At 39.5% G+C, this 25,309-nt stretch overlaps 1 protein-coding gene across 3 annotated transcripts in view; it reads left to right on the top strand.

The window, feature by feature from the left end:
* ADGRD1 (adhesion G protein-coupled receptor D1) overlaps positions 1 to 25,309 on the top strand; it is a 156,171-nt gene that overhangs the window by 87,136 nt on the left and 43,726 nt on the right. For all 3 annotated transcript variants that reach the window (XM_068653723.1, XM_068653722.1, XM_068653724.1), the window contains 3 exons: positions 1,500 to 1,623; positions 18,146 to 18,249; positions 21,087 to 21,198. In XM_068653723.1, coding sequence (XP_068509824.1) covers positions 1,500 to 1,623; positions 18,146 to 18,249; positions 21,087 to 21,198 — 340 coding nt within the window. The remainder of the gene's footprint in view (positions 1 to 1,499; positions 1,624 to 18,145; positions 18,250 to 21,086; positions 21,199 to 25,309) is intronic.

Below are 25,309 nucleotides of genomic sequence, written 5' to 3'. Positions count from 1 at the left end.
AGAAATATTATGCCCTGAATGCAAATTAGACTAAAAGGTAAATAAATGTCACCCTAAATTTCACTCAGGAAATAGTAACTATGGAAAAATAGCAGTTACTATTACTTTTTTTTAGTTCTGAATATATTTAACCTCTTTTTGATTTCCAAGCATGCTGCTCTTGCTGAGTTAATTGAGAAAGAATACAATTAGTGAATTTTGAATTTCATGGGGATTAACTGGTTTTGAGCTGTAATAATATAAGTTTAACTGATATGCCAATGGCCTGCAATGCTGTGGTCCCTCCTATCCAGCATGCACATGGGAAAGTCACTGCAATTGTTTTACTGAAGTTTTGTTTCAGGGATGTTGAACTGTCCCAGCTGTTAGCAGTTACTCATCGTTATGGTTACTCACAAATTATGGTAAATTAGAAACAGATTTTAATGAAGCAAATTAATATGGTTGGGACATTGTTCCTGTATGCTTTTCCACTGAGGCTTGTGCCTTTGAGGCTTTGCCTTGGGATAGAAACTGAAATGTGAAATCTGTCCTTCCACATGGGTTTTATTTGTGTCAGGATAGTCTTATTCCCTAGTGCATGGTAGTTAAAGAATACGCAATTGGTTTCTGACCTACAGAATACTCCCTTTGAGAACTCAAAGAGGTTCCAAAGGACAGAAGAAAGGTGAGGTAATACCTGTCTGTAAATTAAGTACCAATAAAAACATCACTCAGTCTAGCCTGAGGACCCAAAATGATATAAAAAATAATACATAGTTAAGAAACAGACAGACTTATGGTGCATGGAACTCCACTTAGTTGTGAATATGTGGCTCCTGTGTCCCCACTCTGTGGCAGGGCTGTGTCAGCACAGGGGTTTCCAGGTTTTCCCAGCTCCAAGAATAAGCAATCCCATGAGGATCACATTCCTGCACAGCACTGGGACTAAGCCACGTGGCCAGGCCAGCCATAACTTCAATGGAGCAGGGGCTGCTCTTGGTCTCCCTGAGAATGAAGTGACAAAAAGCAGTCAATATGGATGGGTTGCTAGAAATCAAACTCAATCAGTCTAAATTACTTTCTTTGACAGGATGAGTGGGACAGTGAATAAGAGGAAGGCAGCAGATATGATATGCTTTGACTTTTGCAGGATTATTGAAATGTCCAGTATGGTAGTTCTCAAAGTGTAGAAATTGGGGTCTAGCTGAAATGCTATAAACAGTTTGCACAATGTTATGAAAAAAAAATAAAATACACAGTTATTCACTAGTTATAGAACTGGGAGGAAATCTCTAGTGACATTCACAGAGGGGTCTGATTTGGGCCCTATTCTAGTCAATATTTTTGTTAACCATTTTTATGATGGAGTTGAGAAGAATCTGAGAGTGTTTGTGAATGCACCAGCCTGAGATGGCTTTCAATCTTTTATGTCTCCTGTACAGTACGATGCATGTCGAATTAACCTCAATAAGATGCATTTTGATAGAGATTATGTTCCATTTTTTTGTGCTTTGCAGCAATGGAACTGGTGTCTGGTCTAATGAAGGTTGTGTGCGTGAGAGTGGGGACCTCAACTACTCAGTGTGTCTTTGTAACCACCTCACTAACTTCGCCATTCTGATGCAAGTGGTGCCTCTGAAGGTGAGTTTAAGCAAAGGAATAACTGTCTGTTAAAAATGCATCAGCTGCATCCTCACGCCACACCAGTAAGTGATTGTAACTTGGCTCATTTTTTGCCTAACTCAGATTTATTCCACAACTTGCTGTCTGGGAAGTTGTATTGCTATTTCTTGACCATACATGTTTTCTAAAATTTTTGGGAGCTGAAATGGAGCATGGAGTGAAACACCTCTGTGTGTACTGGGTCTGTACTGTAGGTGGGAATCCTGAAGCATGGTACTTTATACTCACCTTTTTAGCCTGATTTTGTCAAGTACAGACCAGCCTGGTTTTTACGATTAATTTTCAAGACAGGAGGCTGAGATGTTTCTGTTTAAGGCTTTTGGTAACTAGACTTGTGGAATATGAACAGCCGAGACTGAAATCCATGTGAAGCGAGCTCTGCTGCCAGCTGGTCCCTGTCATTTGCTGTGCCAGCTTGCAAGAGCCTCCCAGCTACTCTTCCTTCACCTAGCTGCCAAGCAGAGACTTGTGTAGAAGAAGCAGGAGAAAGAAATGGCAGTTTTAGATTTGAAACCCCTTAACTGTAGTTTCTCTGTGCTCAGTTTCTTTATCCAAAGAGCTGACAAGCAAACGTCTTCTCAGCCAGAATATGACTCGGACCTTCTACTTGCTGCTTATGCTCATCTCTGTCTTCAGAAGAAGTTTGATGACAAACATGACACTCTCCCCACCAAATATGTTCTTGTCTTCATGATACCTTGTGGTGCTGCAGAAGGAGCAGAGCTTCATTAGGACCTTAGGAGTCTTTATCACATTTGTCCCTGTGGGCTACTAACAAGCATGGTGTCCTCTCTGGTACAGGTAGAGGGTTTTTGTTAGATCTGTTGGCCTGGGTGCACTGCATATGAGGCCATGTCTCAGGCTTCTGTTAATTGGTTTGACTGTTGGGTTTGCCTTTATTTTAGACAGAAGCTTATCTTAGCCCTGAGATAGGTACTTGTGCAGGATGGGCTGTATGTGCTCGTGATGGCAGCACGGAGGTTCCTGCAGATAGAAACACAAGTCAGCTTGGAGCATAAGGCAACCATAACCAGGGTTATCCCACTGAGCTGCAGCGAAGTCTTTTTGAGGAATGAATGATCCCAAACTGCTATTAGGAGTTAATGATTCAATAACGCTGTTAGCACAACTGCTCACACGGCAATCCCAGTTACATGTTGTAATGCCATCAAAGGCAGGGTTATGGTGTAGAACACCATGGTCTGCTATCCAAATAATGTAATTAATTCCTGAGCCCTTCGTACTGGTAGAGCCATTTGAAGATGGAAAGTAGCTTGTTTGGGTAACCCAGTTTTCATCTACCCATTATTGTCTTTCCTATTTGTAAATTGCCTAATTACCACAGCTTGTTTCCAAGTATCATTTTCCTAGGAACTCTTTGTACTCATAATAAAATGCTGCTTTGCCTACAGAGCTTCACACTTGTAAGATAAAAATAGGATGGCAGAAATACGCTGTTATTAAAACTGTTTTAAAGAGCCATATACAGAGATTAAATGATTTAACCAGGATTAAACTGGACATTCACCAACTAATTGCTGGTGGAAGATTATTCAGTTTTCCACTGGAGATAGTTCTAAAATATCTAACTTTCGAACAGATTTGAGATTGTTATGATTAATGAGATGCTATAATAAGTTTTAATATCATGCAGTATCAGTAATTAGAGATCAAAGACGTTTTATATCAAAGTATTTGAAGTCAAACTTTCTTGAAGAGATCTGAAATGCTTAACTGGGAAACATGAAGGCACTGTCCAGTTTCTTACAGTCATTTAATGGTTCTGCTTTTAGTATTTTCTCCCTTCTTAACTGTCTGTTCTAATTTGCATCTGCCACAGTTTTTTTTGGAATGTTTTTCAATTGCTTTTTTATTTCTTTATGATAATTTAGAAAACAAAACGCAAGTGGGAACCATGACACATAAAAATCCTTCTCTATGTGATGCAGTACTGGAAAAGTCGATCATAAGTAATTTTTTTTTCTTTTAAATTAGACTTAATTCATGGATTTTTCTATTATAATTTTAACCCCTTACACATAAAATCCTATTTCTGAAGAAGAAAGTAATTTATACATTATTGACAGGAAAAGTGATATGCTGCACGGTGGGAGGAATTGCCTTGCAGTTGTATTTCCGGTAGAGAGTCCCTATCTTCATTCTGCAAATCCACGAGGATTTGGAAAGCTTGTCTCAGATGTCACCAGAAGATTGTGCAGGCTAGGAAGACAATATGTATTCATTTATGACTTTTTAAAGTTTTCAGCTAAACATTTTTTACCTGCTCCTCAGTTGGCAGAATTTAAAAATGTATTGTGGGATAGAGAAATCCTTGTTCACTGGTCCACACAGCAATGAGCTTGAACTGCACCTTAGCACTTGGCCTTGCCCTGTCCTTCCTGCTGGAGGGAGGTGACACTGAGAGTGGGCACAGGGGGAGTCTTGGATAATGCTGCCATGAAAAAGAAGGATGTCATCCCTTCGATTTGCCTAAGTTCATGTTCCTCTAGTTTGTTTTTTATGTAGTGCCTCTCTCATAGTTCATTAGAAAATCTCATTCCAAATCTTTGACTAAAATAGACACTTTAAATTGGCAGTTTAGGATTATTTTAAGGTATTATTTTTATCCAGTGGGGAAAACAAACAAACAAACAAACAAACAAAAAACAAAAAAACAATTGTATTTTCATTGTGACATTGGTATGAAGTTAAGATCTGGGGAAAACAGACCCTTGGCTTTTGAGCTATACAAGCAGATTGTGCTCAGTTATAAATTCATAAAACATTTGCTTCACATGTCTAAGCAATAGATCCTACTGAATCAACTACACAATTGGAAACTTCTCCCTGGTGTCCTTGGAAGCCTGTTAAGTAAATGTCAAAACACTGTGGATTTTAAACACATATATACATGTTTATTCACCACTTTCTGAAATTCATGAGCCAAGGTTCAAAGGGCCCAAATAAATCACCAGTTTGAATACAAGATTGTCAATGCTCTAAGAAATTGTTACGATGATGTTATATTAGATCTTAAACTTCTGAATATTTTATTTTTCTTTTTATAAGTAGTGTTTCACTAGAAAAAGAGTGGGTAAGCTTCTGCCATCAAAACATCACATCATTCACATCACATTCACATCAAAGAAGTTCTATTTTTATAGCTATTTTATACTTACAGTCATATAAATACAACTGGATGAAATTTTTCCATGTGAACTATATGTATATATATGCTAGATTTAATTTCTTACAAAAGGGGGTCTTCTTTTAATGGAAAATGTAAGTGAATTATCAGAAGTGGAGTGCCTGAAAACTGTAGAGGTTTTAAAGAAAGGCTGTGTTCTGGTTCAAAGAGGTGACTTTGTTCTTAACCAGAATTCTCTTTTGGGTGCCTTCTGCTTCTATTCTCCTATTTTGCCTTTCTCTTCATCATACTGATAAATGCAGCTGTTACGATAGCACAAACAGGCAGACATCCTCTCCAAGGGCACCACGACAGCCTTTAACATAATGCACTGGTCAGCAGAGACCAACAGTGATTTGGAAATCCATGAACACTTGAGACCAGTTCAGTGTGATATGCGTTCTGATGCTCTCAGCACTTCCTCATGAGATTGATTTTATTTTTGTGTAAGAAAAATGCATAAACTTTCCATCAAGACATTACAGGTATTTAAAGAGAGTTTGCTGTTTGGAACCAGGCAGCAAGAAACACTCTCTAAGTTCAGATGAAGACAACGTGTCTCTAACATGAAAAGGAGGACTAAGGAGAATCTCCATCCTTTACTGGATGCTGGGGGAAACTTAGTGATGAGAGATGAGGGAAAAGCTGAGGTGCTTAATGCTTTATTTGCCTCAGCCTTTACCAGCAAGACTAGTTGCTATCTGGATACCCAGTAGCCTGGTGGGTACTGGTGGGAGCTGGTGGAAGGGTTGGGAGCAGGATGTGGCCCTCGTAATCCATGGGAAAATGGTTGGCAACCTGCTACAGCACCTGGATGTGTGCAAGTCAATGGGGCTGAATAGGATCCACCCGAGGGTACTGAGAGAACTGGCAGAGGAGCTGGCCAAGCCCCTTTCCATCATTTATCGGCAGTCCTGGCTATCGGGGGAGGTCCCAGTTGACTACCAGCCAGCAAACATGACGCCCATCTACAAGAAGGGCCAGAAGGTAGACCTGGGAAACCCCGGCCTGTCAGTTTGACCTCAGTGCCAGGGAAACTCATGGAGCAGATCATCTTGAGAGTCATCACGCGGCACTTGCAGGGCCACCAGGCGATCAGGCCCAGTCAGCATGGGTTTATGACAGGCAGGTCCTGCTTGACGAACCTGATCTCCTTCTATGATAAAGTGACACAATGGCTGGACAAGGGAAAAGGCTGTGGATGTGGTCTACCTTGACTTCAGTAAAGCTTTTGACACCGTTTCCCACAGCATTCTCCTCAAGAAATTGGCCGCTCGTGGCTTGGACTGGCACACCCTTTGTCGGGTTAGAAACTGGCTGGATAGCCAGGCCCAAAGAGTCGTGGTGAATGGAGTCAAATCCAGCTGGAGGCCGGTCACCAGTGGCGTCCCCCAGGGATCAGTACTGGGGCCAGTTCTCTTTAATATCTTTATCAATGATCTGGATGAGGGGATCGAGTGCACCCTCAGTAAGTTTGCAGATGACACCAAGTTAGGTGCGTGTGTCGATGTGCTCGAGGGTAGGAAGGCTCTGCAGGAGGACCTGGAAAGGCTGCACCTATGGGCTGAGGCCAACTGCATGGAGTTCAACAAGGCCAAGTGCCAGGTCCTGCACCTGGGGAGCAATAACCCCAAGCAGAGCTACAGGCTGGGAGAGGAGTGGTTGGAGAGCTGCCTGGCAGAGAAGGACCTGGGAGTGATGGTGAATATGAGCCAGTCGGCTGAATATGAGCCAGCAGTGTGCTCAGGTGGCCAAGAAGGCCAACGGCATCCTGGCTTGTATCAGAAACAGTGTGACCAGCAGGGCTAGGGAGGTGATCGTCCCCCTGTACTCGGCTCTGGTGAGGCCGCACCTCGAGTACTGTGTTCAGTTTTGGGCCCCTCGCTACAAGAAGGACATGGAGGTGCTCGAGCGAGTCCAGAGAAGGGCAACAAAGCTGGTGAGGGGTCTAGAGAATAAGTCTTATGAGGAGCGGCTGAAGGAGCTGGGATTCTTCAGCCTGGAAAAGAGAAGGCTCAGGAGCGACCTTGTCACACTCTACAGGTACCTTAAAGTAGGCTGTAGCGAGGTGGGGGTTGGTCCATTCTCCCACGTGCCTGGTGACAGGACAAGGGGGAATGGGCTAAAGTTGCACCAGGGGAGGTTTAGGTTGGATATTGGGAAGAACTTCTTTATTGAAAGGGCTGTTAGGCATTGGAATGGGCTGCCCATGGAAGTGGTGGAGTCACCATCCTTGAATATCTTTAAAAGATGTTTAGATGTAGAGCTTAGTGATATAGTTTAGTGGAGGACTGGTTAGTGTTAGACCAGAGGTTGGACTATGTGGTCTTGGAGGTCTCTTCCAACCTAGATGATTCTGTGTGATTCTGTGTGATTCTGTGTAAGCAAGGAAGACTGAAAATAAGTGAGCTTCCTCAGAACTAACCTGCCACATAAATACCTGTAAGCATTTCTAATGTCCAGAGAGGTAAGCTTGTATGATAATTGTTTGCCAAGGATGGTGACTTTTTCTTCTGAGTTCTCTTAAGTTTGAGCAAGAATCTCCTTGGTTAACTCTTTGTCCCTTCCCATGGTCAAGTCTGGCTTTTTCCACTTGTAGCATAGCACAATCCAGACCTTGTCAGTTTGATGCACTTGGAACCTGCCCTAGTGCCTTACTTCCTGCTAACACCATTCCAGCTTATTTCCGCACCTTTGCCAATATCCAGCAGCTCTCTCTCTATATTTGCATAGTTTGTACCTTTCTTGTGAGCACAAATGACTTTATATATTCTCAAGATTCTCTGTCATTGCTATTTTATTATACTGTACAGATCTATGTTCATACTCTGTATCTGGCTTGAGGAGGAATCACAATGTGTCATGTGGATTTTATTTTGTTTCAGAGAGGCATTTTTATGAACAAATTTGTAGGATACCAAGCATCTGGCAGCACTTTCTTTTGAAAACCTGAAATATTGTGAGACCAGAAATGCTGACAAACTGTTAGAGGTTTTATGGGGCAGACTGTCAGGTGGCCCTGATTTCCAAGGAACACAGAAATGCAAGAGAGGTGTAAGGAAGCAGCCGTGAGATGTAAGATAATTTTTATCCTAGTATTTCAGAGAAACAAATTGAACGAGAGCAGTCATGAGGGAAAGTTTTAAATTCTGGAATGTTAACTTAAATGTGAGAAAGTGAACCCCCACTTTGATATCTGTGCACTATACAAAAGTGTGTGGAAAAGAACTTCTTTGAATGCTGTGAATTAGCTAAAACTGAGCTTGGATTACAAGCAGAGCTGAACACTACTCCAGATTTTATATTAGTTTCAGTAACAGCTTGACTGCAGTAACGCCGCAGTGATTGTGAAAGAGTGGTACTAACAATACTGCTGATGAGCCTGAGGTCTGTGTAGCTTAGCTGCTTTCAGTGATGCAGGGGATTCACAGTTGTAACAAGTTTATTTCAGGAATGAAAAAACAATCTTGGAAAAATTTACAACCATGTGGCACTCAGATGTGAGGCTGGCACTGACCTGTTAGCCTGCTGATGAACTGGCCATGTGAAGTGCCAAAATTATCTGTGTCTTTATCATTCTGCTGTTATGTCTGTATCATGGCTGGCTTGAATTCAGGCTTGCTTGCTGAGATTTGTTTAGATTTTAACTTGGGAAATAATAACATTTGCTTGGAATTTTGGAGATTATTGGCAATCAACTTGTTTAAATAAATAAATAAATAAATAAGGCCAAGGTAAAATGTGACCAAAGACGTGCATGTTCCAAAGGGACATGTTCAGCCCTTGATTGCCTTTGTGAGGTTGCATGGACATAAATAAGGTCAGGACACCATCAGAATTTGTAAACTCAGTAGAGAAGCCTTTTCACAACTCTGGTCAGGTGAGTAAAACTGAGAATTTTTACAAATGTACTGCCCCAACAAAATATGTCCATGGGATGTTCAGAGCAGTTGTGCAGGTATTAACCAGCTGGTGCACCATCCTCTGGGAAACTCATTGCTCTGATCATGTTCCCCTTTCTGATGGGGGAAACAGATAAAGTAAAAAATAGGAAATCCTTGCTGGAGCTCTAATCTCAGGGGTTCATTCCTGTCTTTCGCCTTCCTTGATTCACAGAACTGTGTTCTGGCCTTCACCTCAGCCACAGCTCGCTGCAGTCAGAACAAACCTGTGCTGCCAGCTGCCCTGCAATGTTATAGTTAGGAAGATAATGGTGCATTAATATAGCTGTGGTAGGAAAAATAAATAATCCATTTAGTTTGACATGTTTAAACTGGTTTATGTTTGCTTCATCTGGAAAAAGTCCAAGTAGAGGGCACCCAGGGTCATACTTTGGTGGTTTTCCTAAGTACAACAGTCCTCACTATGCAGCAGATTTTAACCTTGATAGGAACAGCAGAGGATGGGATATAAGATGTTTCCTCAAGTACGTATCCTTCATATCATCCACTTGCATAGGTCCTGGGGAGATCTCAGCCCACAACGCAACCTCCTGTACACAGCACCTGGTGGTACCCCTGCTGGAGGGGAAATGGCTGGTGGAGAGGGCCCGTGCCCCGGCTGGGGAGGACAGATGAAATCAGGAGAAGAGATGTAGGCGATGTTCCTCTGGCACAGTCAGATCAAGGGATGTCACAAGTTCCTTCCTAGCCAGCAGGAGTCAAATCCAACATGGAGCAAGCCACACTTCAGAAGCACTCCAAAGAAAATTCAGGCACTATTATTTCATTTTGGGCAGCTTTACTTCCTCTCATCAGTCAGTGGGGTCCTGTGCTACTGCCAGCAAACATGCCAGCCATCTGGCAGTTTTTATTTTTATAGTGATCCAACAACTATGAAGCATGCCAGGCTATTTGTACCATCTGCCACATAAATGTCATTTCAGCAAAAGGATGCTGGACACCTGGGGACCTAGAGATCCAAATCCTTTTAGAGGGGAAATCAGTGTCTCCCACAGCAGAATAGAGGTTGTTTGGATCCCCATCTAGCAAGTGACCAATGTAGGACAAAGCAGTACTATTTATGGCTCGTAGACAATTCTCCAATTCTCTCTCTCTCTTTTGGTTTCTTGTGGGGCTTTGCTCTTTCTGTCTTTTTGACTGTGAGGATGTAAAATTGACTGCACTAAAGCTCACAAGTGGATGGACGTTTTCAGCAAAGTAATGGTGTCATACAGTCTCTGGCAGAAATTGTTCAGGTTTTTAAACATATTTTCTACATCTTTAAAACCAGAAAGGAGCTCTTGTTCTATAATTCAGAAGAGACGACCAATGCATTTCAAGCTGCTGAACAATGGGCTTGAAAGCAGAGAAGAGTTTATGAAGGTCAAAATATTTAAAAACTTTTTGGTCTTGCAGCTGGATATATAGGCAACACATGACATCTTTAGGGAGCCCAGGATTTTGAAGAGACTTAGGGATTTGACTGAGGGCTTCTATTTACAAAAGGAAGGACATCTTCTTTTGGGATATATATGTGTTTTTATGTTATTTTTCACTGTTATAGCTAAGTTCATCTATTAGTGTTTCTGAAAGCTGTTTTAAAAATATGCTAATATTAGCAAATATTAAAAAATATGGGGCATAGGTGTGTAATATGAAAGTTTGGTGTGTTATTTTCCTAAATCAAATTTTGCATTTATTAATCAAATCTTGCACTCAGAGGACATCAAAATAGCAGTCTGAAATGAGAACTTTTGTTCTTAAAATTTTCAGCCAGCTGAGGTTCAGATTATGTGCTGTAATGGGACAATGAAATGGAAGTAACATTCACTGATTTCTGCTGTTTCGTGATTCTAATATAATTACATTTCTCAGCATGTTTTTCATTGTTGGGAACATGAAAAGAATAGTGCCTTAGTCCAGTAATTTTTATTTAGTGATGAATATTTAAAAATTGGATAGGCATTGCAATTTTTTTCCCCTTGTTTATTACCATTGACAGTTTATTTAATTGAAGAGATCTCTGCAGACAGTTTAGATAGCCCTTGCCCACCAGATGAACAAAGATAAATCAGCCTATGTGTTTATGCTAGGGTTGCTTTGTAAATTTTCTTCTTTGCTCTTGCTCACTCTCTCTGCTTTCCCCTCCATTTTATTGTAGTAAATGTTGCCCCCATAGAGGACCTCACTGATGTGCTCACTCTGTGATTTGAATTGTATTTCTTTTGTCTGTACTACACCCATGGTCCCTGAAAATTTTAACTTAGAGCCATTGTTCATGCTTTTGCTCTTCTGTTCATATGCCAGTACAGCTCTGCTAATTTTGATAGGAGGAAATAGGACACTCTCTGGGCCTGTCCTTAACCCCATATATACATGTAATTACACAGAAAAAAGTTGGACTAATGCTGCAAAATACTAAACTCCTGACATCTCTTGGAGAATTGTTTGGCAATTACTGAATTTCACTCAGCAGAACAGAACAAAAAATTACTTTTTATTTTGGAAAGCACAAATATTTAACAGCGCTATAATGGTCAAAAGAGTATGAAATAGGACTCTGCTTTAATCAAAACACTTAGCAAAATAACATAGTCTCCCTTTCTATGATGGGAATGAAAGTGCTGAGCTAAAGGATTTCCCCATGCAGTATAAAAATCTAATGGTACTGCACCCATCACTATTTTTTGTTGAACATCATTAAACTTAGTCCTTCTGTACTGTCTGGTTCAGTCTGCTTCTGGTGCTGACCTTTTCAAGCCCTTTCTCCCCAAAGCGTGCTGTAGGGGAAACGCAGGGCTGGGTACCTGGGGAGTCCTGGCTGCAGCGCAAGCCACAGCTAGCCACAGTCCTGAATCGAAATGGACATTTCTGAATCAGAGCCCAAACCGGGGAGAAGGGAAGCAGACATACTCATTTTCATTGAATTTTGCTGGGAGCTGGGTATTTAATTATCCTCAACTGCTCTGAAAGATCTAAGGCTCATTTTGGCAGGAGACCATTGTTTCTCTGCCTGCTAGAGCCTGCTGGACCCACAATGGGTTTTCCTCTCCTCATAGGCCTCTCTCATGAACTTTGGTTTGTCTGTTAATTGGAGAACAGTATGAGTCTGCTCTTGCTGGAACAGAAAGTAGAGAACAGATGTAGAAGTCTGAGGTGTATGGGCAAAAGTAGCTCCTTCAGTTTCACAGAGGATAATCTGCTGTAAATACATTTACCATTTCTTCCGAGAAAGTTGCAGGTCTTAGGCCTGAAATGAAGCCAAAAAAGCACACTGCTCTGTGTTACACAAACAGAGATATGAGGAAAGACTTGCAAAAATCTGTTTTTCTGATCCCCAAACTTTATTGTAATTGGTACTGCTTCACAACTTGAGTCCTTCCGCCCTGCCATGCTTCCTTTAGGCTTCATCTGAACGAGAAACTTGCTGGGTGAGGTTTGTAATGAGCAGATTACCTACTGTTTGATGACATCTTGCCCAGAACTGCTCTAAAAGGCAATGTGGGCTTTAATTAATACTTTGGCAGAGATATTTGGAAAATTCTAGATTTTTCATGTCACAGCGAAAAGTTTTAAATAGCAACCACCGGGCTGGGCTGGCTGGAGGAAAAGGTTCCTTTAATGCCTGAAAAGTAAGTCCCCTTTGTAGCACTTCCCTGCTAATCTCCAGGAGATGTGGAGTTCATAACAAATGGGAATTCAAAAGCAGTTCTGCTGGAAATGGCTGATAAAGATGATTGCGCTGCAAAACATGACTCTGAGAGGCCTTTTTCCTCTGAAGGTGTCTGTTATACTGTGGATTGAGAAAAGTGTCTCTGAACAGAGTTAGACTTTTTTGCTATGAGTAGTGATTGTGTAGCCCCATTAGGTGTGGCCCCACCAAAATCATACTTGTGGTCTCAGTGAGTAGACTGAGCCTCCTGAATGAAACACAGATGTTAATGTTAAAAAAAAAAAGAGGCACATAATGTTATGTACATAACAAAGTGCTTGGCAAGCTGAAGGAAAACAGTGATTTGTATTGTTATTATTATTTAATATATAAATAAAGGCCTCACTGGGCTGAAATTGAATTTCAGCAGCCTTTCTGGAGGCAATTAAAACCATTAGCTTCATCAGCCAAGGCCAGCATTTTAATGTCTCTGAAACACTCAGGCTGCCAAAGTTAATTATTCATCCTTTTCTTAATTGGATTCAGATTGCATTTTAAAGGTGCAGCATCAAGAGGGTTGTCTGAACCTTAATTTTTCAACCCTACCTCTCCTCCCTTTCCTCCCTCCAAGAAATGTCTCAGAAGAAATCATTTCAAGCCTTTGTAGAAGGGTTGGAGAGTAGATTTCAGGCCAAGCTAGCAGCTGATCAACTCATGGCAGATCTCAGGCAGCTTGGTAAACAGGGCAAAAATCATACGTCATTGTAATTGTCTTTGTGATAGTAATGCTGCTCTTAGATGGCAAGCTGGCCAGAAGAGACACAAAAATATCACTTGTTCTTATGCTAAGACTTAGGGCAAAATACAGTTGTCATGTCTTACATTTCCACTGGTAAACAAATAACTGGTTTTATAAAATGTTTACACTATTTAAACACATGCAAAATATCATATTCTGAATTCTACCAATAATGCACACTCTAAGATGCAAAGGATAAGACTGCAGGCTTCATTTCTTAAGGCTGTAAAACTGTTTTTTGGTTCAAAACTAGCTTTTTTTTTTTTTTTTTTTTTTTTTTTTAAGTAATTGCATTTCAGAACAGAGGATTCAAAAGGAGTTTAGAAAATGAAATTATTCCTTCACGGCTACATTGTCAACATTAATTTGGTATACAAACAACCCTTTTAATCTATGACAAATGTAGATTTAAGTAGTTGAACTCAGCCCTGTGACGTGCTGCCTCTAAAGGCAAACAGGTAAGAATATTCTGCACTATGTAAATAAGAAAAGTTTACATTAGCACTCCCCCAAAATGTCCCTTCTCCGGACAAAACCAGAGGCACACCTTCTGCAAAGGAGAAGACGAGGGATCAACTGATGGAGAGATGAATAAGGAATAACAGCAACAAGAGTGCAGAATTCAGAGAAAAGAAGGGAATACCTGGATGCTGAGCAGAGACAGATCTGTGCTGCCCAGACAGATGCTCTGATATGATCCATTGATATTTTCTGTCTCTATTGACCATTTAGCTTTTTGATGGATTGCTGTGCTGTGTGAGATGGTTGCTTGTTAATATTACATAAATAAATAGGTTTTCTGATCTAGATACAGTTAACAATTTTTAGAGTACAGTCTTCCAAACAAACCTTTCAGCTTCAACTGACTTTTTCCAGATCCTCCAGAGATGAAAAGTACCATCCCATTATAATAATATATTTTCATTTTCCTGTGCAGTTATTTTTAAACTGAGGAGTTAGATGTCACTCGTTTTCTTGTTATTAACAACATCATAAAAGAAAAATATACATTTGAAGTCTGTTCTGGTGTGTTTCCAGGATCATTTCTCAGGCCATCCGGTTGCCTATGAGTTTCCAAAATAAAATTGTTGAGCAATGTACTAACTTCTTTTATGAGTTAGAAGTAGGGTAAGACAACAGACTATAATATTTTAGATGGGTGTAACTGCTGAATCTGTCAGATCTTTGTCCACATTATTAGTGACACTTGCAAGGTAAAGGCTGTCACAGGCTAAACTAAAAGGGTGGGAGTTTTATATGGAGTATGAGTTTTTGATTTAAGTGTTTCTCAAAGCTGAAACGAAGAAACATCTGTCTTTTATAGTGTTCATGATTACTAACACTCATGTCTGTGTGAGCTTGTTTCCTAGTGTTTCAGCTTGCTGAAGACTTTAGAAGATGACCTTATACCCTCAAAGAAACAAAATCTTTTAGAAGCAAAGAATAATTTAATGTAGATTGGGACAAGTGTGAGAATCATCCTCATGGGACTACTTCACAGATTGCTCAATGTTTTATTTGCTACTCTTTAATGCTATTTTCTTTAGTAATAACATTACAGCCTGATTAGCATTTTTGTGCTGACTACAAGATCATCCCAAATTACTGTCTTGTATTCCATGTCATGAACTAAGTCAGAAAAACTGCAAATAGACAAGCGGAGGTGAGATGAAATCAGCTCCTATCAGAGCACTGGGATTTATGGGATTTTTTTTCTGAATTGATGAGGCCCCACGTTTTGTCAGTCCAGGTATTTCTACAAAAAACTGCATGCGTATAGTGTGAGCACAGACACACACCATATAGCTGTGGTGTAACAGCTGGGTTGTGAGGAGTTAGTAGAGACCTGGTATTTTAAGTACAGGTTCTGTTCTCTTCCCCATCATATACCTGTCTTTAGAAATGAGGCTGCACTTGCTGGGAATCATTCCAGGCCTCTTTGTGCTGTATCCCTTACAATAGATATCATCCACAAAAAGGAGTTGGTTGCAGTGGAGGGAGGCTATATGAGCAGGGACTGCTCTCTGGTGCAACTCCAACCTGACAGTTCAGTTTGAGAACAGCTATCAGAGGGCTCTACCTTTTTCTTAATAAAAAACGATTCAGAACTACCTACAAGATTTTTGTCCCTTACACCAGGCAAGATGATAATGTGAACTTCAGTGATGTTGCTTTTGAAACAGTTGCTAGCATACAGATGGGGGTATTGATTTAAGAACATCATTCATCAGCATTGTCAGATTTTGGTCATGTTTACCAGAGGCAAGAGTGATTTCCAGTTCACAGATGTGGGTACCTATGTAAGTTATTTTAGGTTTGAATGGCTTTTTTATGTTTTGTTTAGGAGTGTTTTTTTTTTTTTCTTTGCAGTTTCCAACTAATAGGGGCTCCACCTGGGAGTGCCTGACTCATGCCTTGTCTTGCCCTGCAGGGTTTTCTGGAGGAAGACTGGGCTAAAGCCCAGAGAAGCGACTTTGTTAGAGGCATGTTATTTATGATAGAAATTAGTTAGTCATGATAGAAAAGTTATGATAGATAATAATCTGTGTGATTATTATCTTCTTTTTCATGTATACTGGAAAAAGAAAAGCTTTTGATTTTTGCCTGTTTCCACTAGATGGGTCCCCAGCATCTTCTGTCCTTGCATGTGATCATAAGACATTTCCTTGGCAGACATTATCCGCCTTTGCCAATGCAAACACTGTGATAGACCAGTGGAAATTGAAATGAGTGCTGAGCAGCTTTCACCTCTGTAAGGAGAGTTTCTGGCTGCAGGTGTTGGGAGTGAAAAGAGTGAAAGCAAGCCTTGAATTGATGAGAAATTCTGATTTCAGGATGACTAGAAGCTGGGAAAGTTTCCTCTGCTCCCCTCCTCTCTCTGGAGAACTGCATGTCAACCATAGCAAGAGAAACGGATGTGTATCAGAGCAATCAGGAAATGAGGTCCACACATTTTGGACGTGAATATCCCTGATGAGGAAATCATTTCAAAACTGCCCAGTTTACCATGGAAGTTATTCCTATTTCAGGAACAATCTGTGAAAGCTATACATGGCTTTTCTGGGCAATGATGAGAGACAGAAGCTCTTTCGTAGAAATCAAGTGGACCTTTTAGGCTGGTCCAGCATACAGAACTCTTTTGTCTCTGTAATTGATGCTATCCAAGTCAGGGGCAAGAAATGTGTCCTTGGCTGAAAAAGAAAAAAAAAAAAAAAAGTAAGAGGAAAAAAGAGCTGCATCATATTTCCTAGGAACTGTAACACCATAGCAACAGTTGTCTTTCAGCACTGCTGCTGCATTGCTTGATAGTGCTCAGGTTGCTGGGAGAGCCAGAATCGGTTCTGCTGTGAAACTGACTGCACGTGAGCTGTACTGTTAGTGGATAATTACAGGAAAAATGGACATATACAGTGTATCATTTTTATCTGTATATGAAATTATTATTATTATTATTATTATTATTATTATTATTATTATTATTATTATTATTATTATTATTATTATTATTATTATTTTCTTCAGAAACACATGACATTCATTTCTCTCCTTTAAAAGGAATTTTAAGGGGAAATTTATCAGTAGAACTGCTGGGGTCAATAATCTTTGACGAAATACTTTGTGTGGCAGGAAATTATATTGTGTTTGTGGAAATAATGTAAAATCCGAAACTGTGAGGATGGATTATTTATATTAGACAGATTTACTGTAGAATAAATAAATAAATAAACAGGAAAATATATTGGTTTTTTTCAGTATTTTTTTTTGAATTAATAAATATTCTGAATGAGTTTTCAGCCAGGAATTAAATGCATAGCAAATAAATGTTGAAAGAAAAGCATAGCATTTCAAAAAAAATAAAATAATAATAGTAATAATAAACAAAACTTTTGGATTGACCACATATTTGTTTTCAGATGCATAGTTTATGAAAATGTCAGCTCTATCAAAATTCAAGTCAGGAGATATGTTTGAAAATTCTTCTGAGATGAGAAAACTTTTTCCTGCCTAGTTCTGTTCTACTTATTATATATTAATACTGTCTGGCTGCCTTTGTTAGGTGTGGCTTTTTTGTCATTTTTGTATGTGAACTTGCATGGAAAATTAAAGCACACTTTCTGATCAAGTTAGGATGAAGAGACAAAACAAAATGTCCCTCCCCCTTTGAATCTCTCCAGGTTTTAACATATATCCTAGTAGTGGGTACTGTAGAGTCACAGACTAAATGTTCATGAAGATTGAATTACTTCTACAAAAGGTGCCTGTACATAAAAACGGAGGCTGAACATAGAGGTTTACACTCTGGCTGCTCTTGCTGGGTCTTTTTTTCTGGTTTTCCATTCTGTAGATGTTAGTCCACCTCCTTCAACAGGCACTGAAAACATGATACATTAAACAAAACAAGTGGGCTATAAATGGCCTGTGATTTATGGGTTATCTTGGTTTGTCAGTTCTCACTGATGTGAAGCACTTCTGGTATTTGCACAACGATGTAAATTATTGCAGTGTGAGAGCATTAGCAAAGTGCCCCGTGAGCTGTGAAATATCCCATTGCTGACATTGTTTGTGCAGCCCAATAAACTGCTCTAATCTCAGGCTTGATGCTATCACAGCAGTGGAGGAGCTAACTTGTTTTGAGGAAATACTGACTTATGAAGTGCAAGAGGGAACCAAAATGCCACAGGCATGTGGATGCCCTGGCTGTGCGACTGACAGTTCAGACAGCTCTTCATTTTGCACATCAGACACAGCAGTGAATGATCATGAACCCCTTATATATGGGGACAAGGGAAGAGGAAAAGCTACGTGCAGGGCGGCTGACCTATGGTTCTGTAATGTAACAAATCAACTAATAGTGGTTGTTTTTTTGTTTGTTTGTTTTTTTCCTTCTCATTTGTGTACAGCTAACGAGAGAACACCAGGTGGCCCTCTCCTCCATCACTTACATCGGCTGTGCTCTGTCCATCTTCTGCTTGACGATCACGCTGGTCACATTTGCTGTGTTGTCGTGAGTGATTTTAACCTAATACCTGCTGAGAACTTTGATGTAGAAAAGCCGAACAATGCATTTCAAGCCACTGATTTGGATCCTTTTAGGTGCTCAGAATAAAACAAAGGCTATTAATTCTACAACCTTCCTTAATTAGATCCTGCACATGTATTTGTAATGGTTGGTTATTTCTTAATTACTTTAATTTCCCGAAATGGAGTGGTCTCTATATAGCAAGCTATTTCCATGCTATGTGGCATTTTTAGATTTTTTAATTTATTTTTTTTTAATGTCCATGTTTTGCTATAATTCAGGAATCTTGCGAGGAGGCTGTAGAGTGTTTGATCAGGAGCTCAAGGCTATCAGCAAGGACTGCAGGATCACACCCACTCTCCCCACTAGATATTTCTTGGAATTTCTCGGAGTGAAACGAGCAGTACTTCTTTCTGCTTTGCAACCATCTTTTCTGTAAGGCAGTATATTTATAAGCCATGTAGGTGTGCCTGGACAGGAAGGCTCAGTCAACATTAGATGCCTCATTTCTGTTTTGTAAGGATTGGCTACAACTGCATCATATAACCCACATTTATTTTCAAGTATCTTTCTGTTCTCTGTTGGGTGAGTTTACTAATTTTGTTCCTTTAGGAGGATGAAGGACACTATAGGAAGTGTGAAATTCACTCTCTCTCGTGTTTAAATCCTCTAGATCCCTGCATCCTCACACCTGTTATACAGCAACCCCTTTGCTGTGCTTTCTGCACTGGGAAGGTTTTTGCTGTGGGCACTTACGGCCTCTTTGCCTGTTTATGTTCCAGTAGTGACAGCTGAGTTTGAGGCCCAGCTAGGCTTGATACAAACATTTCTGGAAAAAAAAAAAAAAAAGCAAAAAAAAAAAAAAAAAAGCTTTTATAGAGGTTTCTGTTTAAAAAATAGAAAATCTGACAAGGGGTGAAATAACTCACCCAAGATTGCGCAGCAGATTGGGATCTTAACAAGGAATGTGATTCCTGTCTCCTTTCTTGTTAAGCACTAAACCATGTTCTTCCTACTCAGGAGTTCAAGTTTTGATTTCTGTGCCTAAACTTGTCTTTTGAATGTCCTGTTAAGAGGCCAGTTTCTAGGAAAAAGGGTTTGCTGAAACCCAATAAACTGATTGCAATGTTTGTTTATTCCAAAAGACTTATTTCCAAGTCTCAAGATCTGTGTTGGTCATACTTGGATTAAGTGTGCAATGTGTGGCAAAATCCAATCTAAACAAGTCCGATGTCTGCCTATCTGGCATTGCGCTATTGACATACTTAGGCTAAGGGGAATGATCTGCTCCATTTTTGTCTTGAGCACAAAACTTATTGTTAGAGTGTTTAGAAAGGAAAATGAGCAAAAGAAGCTGATACTGCTGCAGCTGGGCTGAAAACTCCTTGAGAAATTGGAGGCAAACAGCACACTTGGAAAGAGAGTTTGGACCCAGCTGACTATCACAGTGTTAAGCACCCCACCTATATACAGAATCATTCAAACTGCCAATAAAAAAATAATTTGATTAGGTTTTCACTGGAGAGCGGGGCCTCATTAGACAGCTGAAGTGAGATTTTGCAATGTAGCGTTAGCTGATCATGAGGTAAGTGGAGAGGAATCTGGCAAGTTTTTTGCTACTCTGCACCCTGGCAAGGACCGCTGCTTCTCAGGGGGGCAGTCCTGATTGCCTTCTGGGCAATGACAACTCCAGTTTGTAACCACATGAAGCTCCTTGTTAGAAAGCCACTGGCACCAAGCAGTGCAACCTGCCTCTGGGTTACTTTTGGGACATTGATGCGTTTTTTAGACTCCCTCTTCACTCCCTTCTAATGGAACTCTGGCAGAAACAGCACTGGAAGAGCAGGGATGATAGCAAGCCATCATCTGCATCATCAACTCTGTGTCATCCTGCTGAAGGGCTCGTGCACAATGTATCACCAGCTGTTGTAAAAATCATCACAGTGCAGCGTGATGCAGTGAAAGATGGGAGTGTGTACTGTTGTGCAGAGGAAGCGCTGCCATTCATGCAGCCAAACGGTCCAGGTCTCCCAAAACAATTAAAACTGCCAGTAGGGACTGGCAGGCAGCATGAGTTGAAAGAGAAAACTTGTAGTCATTACCACTGTTCTATATTTTAAAGAAAATAATAAAATTATGCAAAAGGCCTGAAATGTTCAGATATATGTTTTTGGTTTTTACTTCCTATTTCTGGATGAGTAGCAAAAGGTCAGAAGGCTGCCAGGAAACCATGTCCTTGTCAGATTTCCTGCCAGCTTTTGTAAAGACAAGAGAGACAAGGTTCATATAATGTTGTAATCATGGTCAGTGCTCCATCAAGACGGGCATTGCCCATATGTGTAAGCAGCTATATTTCTTGTGCTAAGAAGTGGCACTGGTAAAGTCAAAAATATCCATTTCAAGTTCACTTATTTTGAATACAGGCAAATCTCAACAAAATACAAATGGAAACTTTGTGGGACAGTCTGGGCTAGATGGTGCAAGGTGCTGAATGTTTTCTGTGAAGTGCAGATCTGATGTCCCTCCTTGACAGCTCAGCACCATTCAGAATCAAGCCCTTTGCTAATATTCCATCACAAGTCATTAGCAGAGCTAGTTAATGTGAAAATCAGATTGCTGCTGCCTTCAGAATGGTTGCAGAGTAAACAAGAAACCAGGTAGATACCAGTCAGTTCTGGCAGAAAAAGTGCTGAGAAGACATTGTGATAACCCCACCAGGGCAAGAGACCAAAAGCCAAACAAAATGCTTTCTGATAAATCATAAATGTGTTCATGTTTCTTGGAATACCGTCTTATTAAAGTGTATTTCTGTCTTCTGCCAGGTCTGTGAGCACCATCCGCAACCAGCGCTATCATATCCATGCGAATCTGTCCTTTGCTGTCCTGGTAGCTCAGATCCTGCTTCTCACCAGTTTTCAGTTCAGCCCTGGAACGGTAAGTGCAAGACAGAGAATGGCTGTGTTTTTGGAAGGCATCTGCATGGTATGACTGCTGCATGCAAGAAAGTGTCTGTTGCAGGTGAGATCTCCCATTTTTAACATGCCTTCGCCAAAAATGCCATTTCACAACCTGGATAAAGCTTTCTGTGAGTTCAGTATTGTTATAATAGTATCTGTCCACGTCTGTTTGCAAAACAATTCTGTATTGGAGAAGGTTGTATGAATTTTGTATTTAGGTAGGGTGGTAGTTCATTTGTATTTCTGTTAGGTGATTGATTTTTCTTTCTTTCTTTCCTCCCCCACCCCCACCCCAACCCCTTTTTTTTTCTTCATTTTAAAAAGTCATCTTATTCTTGCTGGTAGGTAATGAGCTTCCTGGTGAAACTCAAAATTTATTCTGCTTTCTTGGTCTGCAAAACAGAAGGTCTTTTTGTTGTTGTTATTCATGAAGTTTTGTTTATGTGGTAGAATATGCTATTGTTTTGAATAGCAATTTATTGTTCATGATCTCTACTCTGGAAATTCAGATATTTTTAAAATATCATTCATGCTTATTTGACCTGAGTCATAATCAATGAGAAAGGTACGGTAAGCATTGCTTACTTAGCCAGAGGTGGCAGAAAGCATTGCCTCTAGGTTTTGCTAAGAGTTTAAACCAAGATCCTCAGTACTGCAAAGCACATGTATACTTCCTAAGCAACTCGGGCAACTATTTAAGCAAATGACATACATGTTCATATTGCTTACCTGGAACTTAAGCTTTAAGCAAGTTTAGGCATTTTCTGCCATATCATGATGACCTGAACTTTAAATTACAGACTGATTTTATAGATCTACTGTAGGTGGGAATTCTTACGCAGAGTGCCATGGTCTAAACCATCAGAATTGGCACCTAAAACATTAATTAGACTCAATTAAGATGAGTATGCCAAGGTAATTGTATTACACACTAGTGAAAATGATTTGTTTCCACTGTTAAAAAATAGGAATAAAAAATGCTATTTTAAATCACATAAGATCTGTTGATGTAATGTCCCACTTGAAAAAGGCAGAAACAAAAACTGATTTTCAAATAATCTTCCAGCATGTTCTGTTTGTGTAATTGGCAAAACTTGGCTGCTTCTCTGGTCAGCTGTTGCACCATATTATTTTGGACAAGTAAAAAGGAGTTTCTACTAATCTTTTCTTATTCTCATTCTTAGTACCAGTAAGTAAGAAGTTTGCATACTTTTAATTTTACCAATACAATAGCTACTTAAATTTATATTCATCTCAAATGGGATACCTTGAGCTTCTGTTAAGTTTATAAATAATGTCTGCTTTTACATAGGCTATTATTCCATGAGGATGTACAAACTCTATGTAAGTTCGTACTCCTCCAGGTATGAACAACCCTAACATCCAGGTAGGTCCTGAGTTAAGATAATGTGTAAGGGGGAAAATAATAGGAAATGGCTTATATGAAAGATGAAATTGAGACAGTGGAGAACAACAAAGGATGCAACCTAAACCTGAAGACAAAGTAAGCCAGGTATTAAAATAATCCTCTCTAAGTAAGTATAGAGCTAACATTCTGCTGAAAGAACATAGGTTGGAGGGCAATAAATGTTCCCTGGGCATAAGAGGTGTTTTATTCTCACAGTTTCTCTTTTTGTAGCCAATCCAGATTTTCAAACAATCCAGCTGAACCACTTCTGATAAGCTGTAAAAGCTTCTTTACACCTTATCAAGCCTGCATCACCTCCAGCCTTTTTAAATACTACAAAGCATTTCCTGCTTTTAGTTGGATATTGGTAGAGCTCATATTCTTCAGAGTCCTATCCCAGGGTCCACCTGCATTTATAGCATGCCCTGTTTACACTGACATTCGCTTGTTCAGTTGAGAACAGGTAGCTAAGCTTGTGAAGCACTCACATTGACTTATGTTGCAGTTTAACAGGTGCATATTTTAATGTCTCTTAAACCTCTTCAAAACTGACTTCACTTATATTGAAATTATTTTTTATGAAACCAGACAAAAGGTATCAGGTACTTCTTTTGGAAGTGGTGTAGGTAAATTCATGTAACATCAAAACTTGTATTAATTTCTTATATGTTTACCCATAGGGAAACCATAATTAGAAGCTCTCTGAGCCTGCCTTTATTTACATCCAAAGGGGCTGGTTCTCCAACCAGTGATCTTTTCCATGTGATTATATTTTGGTGTGAATTGGCCACTATGTTTACCAGTATGAATACTTTTTCTCCTTTAAAACCATAGCTCACAGAAAGCAAGCCTTTTTATGCAATAGGCTTTTTAAAGTTAAACGTTTCAGAGAGTCCCTGGATATTTCAGCCTTATCTCCTCTGTAACAGCAATAATTGTATGGCACAATACTGTAAAGATCTTGAAGCTGAAAAGCATGAAGTATGTATCCTCTGCACTTTTAGTTTTATTGTTATAACCTCTAGGGATCAGGAATGTTGTGATCCATCCTTTTATTAGTCTTGTGTACTTGTTTCTGAATGCTCTGTTCTCACTAGCTTGGACATCAGTTTTAATACCTTTAATTGCTGCTGTAATTGGACCGCTAAATGGTAGTTTACAAAAAGAGGGAGGCAGTATGTATGCTAGAAGGTGTATTTAATCTTCTCCTTCTGCCAAAGGTGGGTATATTTAGTGCTAAACAGTTTATAAGTGCTCTGCTTGAGAGGACAGGTGCTACCAGTCTGCTTGAGGAAATGCAGTACAATAAGGAATGGCATTGGATAAACAGACCTTGAGCTCACATCATTTTCTTACGTGACTGCCTTTAGACTCTCCATCTTTTGCCATCTCTATTTCTAGGGATATTTAGGTTTTGATTCCAGATATAGCATGCAGTATTTTCCTGTTAATTTCAGATGTATTCTTTAATCATTTGCAATTTATACTACTGCATTTTTCCTTTTGAATCAATGTTTAACTTACTAACCACAAAACTCAACTTCCACAATAGGATCTTGATCTTCCTAACACATTCAGGAACTTTTTTTTTTTTAATAGAAATTCTTGATTCCTAATATCAGTAGTTGGAGAAACAAAATGAACTTCTTTTGTTTGTGTTATAGATATCTCTAGAATTTCAAGACTGTGTATCAGCATAGCATATAGACTGCAGGGAAGGACATTTTCAGTGTGCTTTTTAAAAATGCAATAAAATTGCAACTCAAAATGAAAACACTTAGAAATTGGATTTAGAAAATACAAGAAAATTTACCTACCTGCTTTTAAGACTGTCCTCAATGAACAAATTAATATTATTTTCTTAGAGGCATTTCTGAGAGACTGCTTTACTTTCTCAACAACTATAGCATGACAGGCTTTGCTACTAGCTGGACTGATTTTTCTATTTCCACAGACTCACGATTAGTCAAGTGTAGGAATAACAGCAGTAAGATCTGTCTTTCTATAAGTATCCTACTATACGTAGCATGCATCCTATGATAGTCACCTAGTTGTTTTTAATGTGCATTCTCTCGGCTTTGCAATGCCTCTTTCAAGAAGGTAATTTTGTCATTCGAGAATGTTTTCAAAGTAGTAAGTAAGGCATAAATGTGGAATGAGTATTATGCAAAATTATGTACAGACCAGCCTCCTGCAACTGTGCTTATTTTTATTTTTCTGGTGTTTTGTGATGTGTATTGCTTGGCTACTCAAAAAAATTGAAAGTATCCATTTGACAAGAGTAGCTTGCAAGTCATCTTTATGTTGCATTTATATTTTTGTGGACTAATCTTTTGGTAGAAATCAAAAGGAATTAAAATAGATTTCATGGCCATATGAAGAAATTAACTGGAAATGTTTTTACTGTTTTTGTCAATAAGCAAATCTGGTTTAGTTTTATGTTACCAAACCTTTTGAAATACTAAAGCACTTACAGATCTCACTTACATGAATTTAAACTAAAGTTATTGCTTTTTAATACATGTAATCACAGGGGATTTGCATCAGAATGTCCCTCTACTAGCACAGAACTAGCTGAGTAAAATTGAGAATTTACTGGAAGGCCTCAATTTTTATTATACTAGCAAAGTTCCAACGTTTTAATTTTCAGTAGCCTACAAAGTACCAAACTATCAACAAA

This window comes from Anas acuta, chromosome 17 (assembly GCF_963932015.1).
Source record: "Anas acuta chromosome 17, bAnaAcu1.1, whole genome shotgun sequence".
Taxonomy (NCBI): Eukaryota; Metazoa; Chordata; class Aves; order Anseriformes; family Anatidae; genus Anas; species Anas acuta.
Note: the sequence above shows the minus strand (reverse complement) of the source record. Positions and strands in the feature narration are given on the sequence as shown.